General features: G+C 40.5%; 1 protein-coding gene across 3 annotated transcripts in view; it reads left to right on the top strand.

Annotated features, from left to right (window-relative positions):
* The window catches only part of LOC102208139 (polypyrimidine tract-binding protein 2), a 32,228-nt gene extending 28,942 nt beyond the window's left edge, over positions 1 to 3,286 (top strand). For all 3 annotated transcript variants that reach the window (XM_013915936.1, XM_005753106.1, XM_013915935.1), the window contains exons 12-14: positions 775 to 991; positions 1,234 to 1,311; positions 1,443 to 3,286. In XM_013915936.1, the coding sequence (XP_013771390.1) occupies positions 775 to 991; positions 1,234 to 1,311; positions 1,443 to 1,572 (425 nt within the window). In that variant the 3' untranslated portion in view covers positions 1,573 to 3,286. The remainder of the gene's footprint in view (positions 1 to 774; positions 992 to 1,233; positions 1,312 to 1,442) is intronic.
* Positions 3,287 to 5,025: the final 1,739 nt, after the last annotated feature.

Genomic DNA, 5,025 nt, shown 5'->3' with positions numbered 1-5,025 from the left:
TGGTACAGAAGTGGAGGAAGCAAGAAGAATGAGTTTAATAAAGTTTGATTTATCTGACTGCTTTGTTTCGCTTAATATGCCTTATAATCCCGTGAAGTTTATGGTCCGAAAAATACGTATTTGACTTTTTTATTTGGCACACTGCAGTTTAATGTTGCAAAGCACCTCTTTTTAACTTTAGTGGATATCATACATGGTTATGCTGAGGATGTGTCAGCCCATTTCTACTGGAAATGCCCTTTGGTTAAACATTCAGCAATGAATTTGCATTTGCACTGTTACATTTTTATATAGCTTTAATGCACATACAAAACAGCTGCTTGTTTAAGTGAAAATGAATGGATGGGTTTTTTGCGCTAGTAAAGTTGTGGAGTTGTATTTTGTATTTTGTCTCACATCAATTATATCGTCAGTTATATCGTTATCGCAAATTTTCAAATGTATATCATGATGAATATTTTTGGCCAGATCACCCTGCTCTTGTTGCAAGCAAGCATTGTAGTTCAAACAACGTACTTTGCCCTGATTTTTAGTAAGGTCTCTTGGCTGCAAGTTTTACAGCCAGAATGTTGGATTTGCAAAACAAACAAAACTTCCACTCTCACCTGTCCCCAGACGAGCCGCTGCGTCCATGCGCACCGCCATCTTACATTACATCTGAGTGGATGTGTTGAAAGATTTCACTGTGTTAAAATGGCATAGGAATGTAAAAACTTTGGGGTTTGTTGATACATAGCATTCATCCTACTGATATTTCTTTTACCCCCACTAAAGCTATGAGCCACCTGAATGGACAAAAGATGTACGGGAAGATCATCCGGGTGACACTGTCCAAGCACCAGACGGTGGCATTGCCTCGGGACGGCCTGGATGATCAAGGTCTGACCAAGGATTTTGCCAACTCCCCACTTCATCGTTTCAAGAAACCAGGTTCCAAGAACTTCCAGAACATCTTTCCACCGTCTGCCACTCTTCACCTTTCCAATATCCCGTAAGTACTGGTATGGTCAGTTGGCATCACACAGAGGACATGCCACCGAAGGATTTCTGAAATACTCTTACTAACTAGCACAGCTGTTAATGCAAGAGATTAACTGTGTTCTTGGTGTGGTGGCTAATGAACAGATCTCATTGTTAACAGTTTATATTAAAACTGCTAAATGATTAGACTTGGAGAAAAGAGCTGATGCTAAAATCATGTATGATTAGAGTCTGTGTCTTTCACTTTGGTAGACAAGATGTGACAGAAGATGACCTGCGGCTGCTCTTCTCCAACACTGGAGGCACTGTGAAAGCATTCAAATTTTTCCAGTATGTACAGCTGTCCTACCTACTGGACAAGTCCAGGCTAACATTTGTTAAAGATTCCCATAAACCTCCATCCTGCCACTTCCATCCATCTAGTTAATCTGTGGCATTTGTCTCTGCTTCGTGTTTTCAAGAGATCGCAAGATGGCTCTGATCCAGATGTCAACAGTGGAGGAAGCCATCCAGGCACTGATCGACCTTCACAACTATAACATGGGAGGCAACCAGCACCTGAGAGTCTCGTTCTCCAAGTCCACCATTTAAGAATGTGACCCACAGGCTCCGGACACTATGACTGTGATGGTTGAACTATTTCAAGCTCCTAGATTGTCTGAACACCAGGGGGACCACATAGATTGAATCAGTTATCTTGATTGTATCATTCCTTGATATCCTTTTATTTTCTTTAAAAAGAACAACATTGGATCTCCCCAGCTCTTTCTGAAGTGTCTCTCCATATTTTTTTGTCAAGCAGAACCTTGAAATGGTTGGTTGTCCCCCTGTACGTTAGTTGGATGTAAATCGGTGAATCATTTTTAAATGAAAAGATACAGTACTCGTGTGCCTTACTCAACTATCTTTTCCTACAGTTGGATATGTTAATTTATCAAACTCCTACCGAGGCACATTAGTATTAATGAGTTGATGAGAATGCAAGATGTTTTCTATAGAAGCTGTGCCTCTGACTAGGCATAGCCGTGTTTCTTCTCCAATTTTAGATGACATTTTCCTTTTTAGTTTAGCAGCAGGAGAGGTGAATATTCCTGAGGTAAAATGTTTTTGGTAGCCTATGACATGCAGTTTAACTGGAACGCCTTTATTCCAAAGGGATGTTCAGTGGAAGATTGTTCTAGCACAATCCATGCATAAGAAACTATGACAATGTAGTAAAGTATTTTGTTATGTGATTTTGAAGCCTTCCTTGCTTTTCTTTTCTATAGCAGTGAGGTTTAATAGTTGGTGACAGTGTTCTTTAAAGCATGCATGATGATAGGATCTCACATAAGTGTTGCATGCTGTGGAAGCAGTAAAAAGATGAGTCCACTGTGATTGCATTGTCATGTGACACTGTACTTGAGAGGGCTACTCAGTTGGACCAAAGTTTCGGTGCCTTTAGTGTTAAATCATATAAACAAAAAAGAGCATTTTAATTGTTGTGTATATGGGGAAGATGTCCACGATTCAAAGTGTTCACTGAATTCTTTTATTTTTAAATCACAAACCTGATTTCATAGGCATTTGTTCTGAACTAATCCTGGTGTATATACATATATTTTTTTTATCGTCAAAGCTATGTTTTTGTTTTTTTAATGTAGTTCAGAATGTAAGGATTTGGACTCAAGCTGGTGCAATTAAAGGATAAATTTTTTTTCTAACAACGGAGGTTCAACTTGGTTTTCTGTTTTTTGAGTTTCCCCTCTCACGGTGTCTCTTATGTGTTCCGCATTACCTCTGTAGCATGTCTAATAAAACTCTTCTGTAGCTCTGCATTCACTTCCTCTGTCTCACTCCTCTATTTTATGTCTGCTCACTTCGGAAACCATCTTCAGTCCTAGGTGGGAGAAGACCAAAATCAAGTTGGAGACACTTGAAAGCAAGCTCTAATAAACCAGATTGAACCCTGTGAAGTTTCTAGATTATAGGACACTTTCTCGATATGTTTCCCACTCTGCCAGCTTATTCAATCTGTTCCTTTAATATCTCGCTCTTCTCTCCTCTGGTATTTCCCCATTTTCTGATTAGCCTAAGGACCACTGCTGTCCTGACCATCTGTTTGGGAGAGCTTGACACAACCACAGGCATCAGTAACAGGCACTTTTTAGTCTTTGCACACAGCTTTAGCCTGTAGAAATGTGAGGGGTTTTGATTTAGCCAGCACTTGGGTCTACAATAGAAATAAAACTCAGCTGACAGGGAACATATAAACCACACAGAAGGCCTGCAGCTAAACTGGGGGTTTAAACTGGGAAACTATCTGTGCACTGACAGATCCCATTACATTGTATAGAATGGCATGAAATGTAATGGACACAGCATTTAAATGTGCAGAAAGTGAATTTCAATCTGTAAATAAAGCACTATTAATCTACTTTCTATTAACCGGAAGGTTTCGTTCGTGGTTCGTTCCCCGGCTGCTCTAGTCTACATGCCAAATATCCTATGGCTTCAAGTTGCTCTCCGATGCAGCTGGATGGATAGAAAGCACTAATCTAGAAAAGCATAGACAAATGTGCTTGGCTGGATAAGACAAAACACTTGGCTTTGCTCATGCAGTCCATTTACTATTTACTCCCTGAGCTAGAAATGACTGAAACACTGGGAGAAGTGCTAGTACTCACACTACACCACAGTTTTCTTATTAATTTAAAGAAATCAGTGCATCTAGTGGCATAGTTCTAGTGATTAACAAAAGTGGAAAAATGTGATTGTCAGTCCGTGATTGTGAGGAACACTTAAGTTTGAACAGTGTGGTATCTTAGACTAGAATAGAATAGCCCTTTGTTGTCACCGTACATGTACAACAAAGTTGTGGGTGCTTCACACAAACTCTGTCAGATTAAAATCTGAATAGCAAACGGGATAAATATATAAAGTTTAGGGATATATACAAAATGAGAAAGGCATGTATTAGAGAATAAAATTGTTGCAAAGTGCTTGGAAGTAGTGTAAAGAAAAGACTACTGTGGAAACTACATGAATGATATAGAGCTAGTTTCTTCCAAAGGTTGGGTGTAAGGCATGGTGCTTGTACCTGTGGACGTGTTTTACAGTCCAGCCTTCTGGAGTGCCGAGTGGGTAAAGAGAGGAAGGCATTCAATGTCCTGACAGTCTGGTGGAGCCTGAAACGATGTGTGGGGGGTGGGGGTGGATCCCGCTCTAATAAATGGAACCACTAATAGTGGAAACTACTGGAAAATTACTGTCATCACTACCAGCACCAACTAAACTCACAGTTTGAACAAGAGCATCTTCCACCACTGGAGATGGCACTTAAAGGAATACAGGATGATGAACAGGCAACGTTTCTCCTGGACTGGAAAGAACAAAGCTTATGATGCTAATGTTCTCCATGTGGTAAGTGTCCATGTGCTCATTGATCCTGGTCCCTCCTGTTTAGGTCTAGAGGTAACTTAAAAAGGAGCCAAAATCAGGCAGTGCTCCTGAAAACAAACACAAATGTCCTCCCACTGGTGTTTTTTATGTCCTGTCTCCTCCTTCATGCTAGAGTCAACACACTACTTCCATTTACTGATCACAATCATTTTCATAAGGTGACAGTGCTACCTGTAATATTAATATTCCCTTTTTTCCCTTTAGAAGCTAACTTTCTTCTGTCATATTCATCAGACTCTGCTGATGAAAAAGTGAAAAGTAAAATAAGCCCACATGCACACACCCACGGTGTTGTCTTTTACTTGTGTTTTTTGTATTTATTTCTGATTTTTTATTATTTACTAAATAAAGGAAAAGTAAGAAAAATGTATTTATAAAGGGCAATAAGCAGCTGCACAGCATTATAGAACAAAACTGTCATGGTCCGTGGTCCTGTGTCGGTGGAATGCGTGATGCTCGGGTAGCCACACCCCCGGGCTGGGCCATCACCAGCACACCTGCTCTCCATCACGGTGACTACACGGAGATCTACTTAACCCGGCGCTGACGGATGCTCCACGCCAGTCCGTTAGTCACCCCCACGGTGGTAACCAGACTTTCGCT

This window comes from Pundamilia nyererei, unplaced genomic scaffold (genome assembly GCF_000239375.1).
Source record: "Pundamilia nyererei isolate P.nyererei 1_Seehausen unplaced genomic scaffold, PunNye1.0 scaffold00402, whole genome shotgun sequence".
Lineage (NCBI taxonomy): Eukaryota > Metazoa > Chordata > Actinopteri > Cichliformes > Cichlidae > Pundamilia > Pundamilia nyererei.
This window is presented reverse-complemented; position numbering and strand designations above follow the sequence as displayed.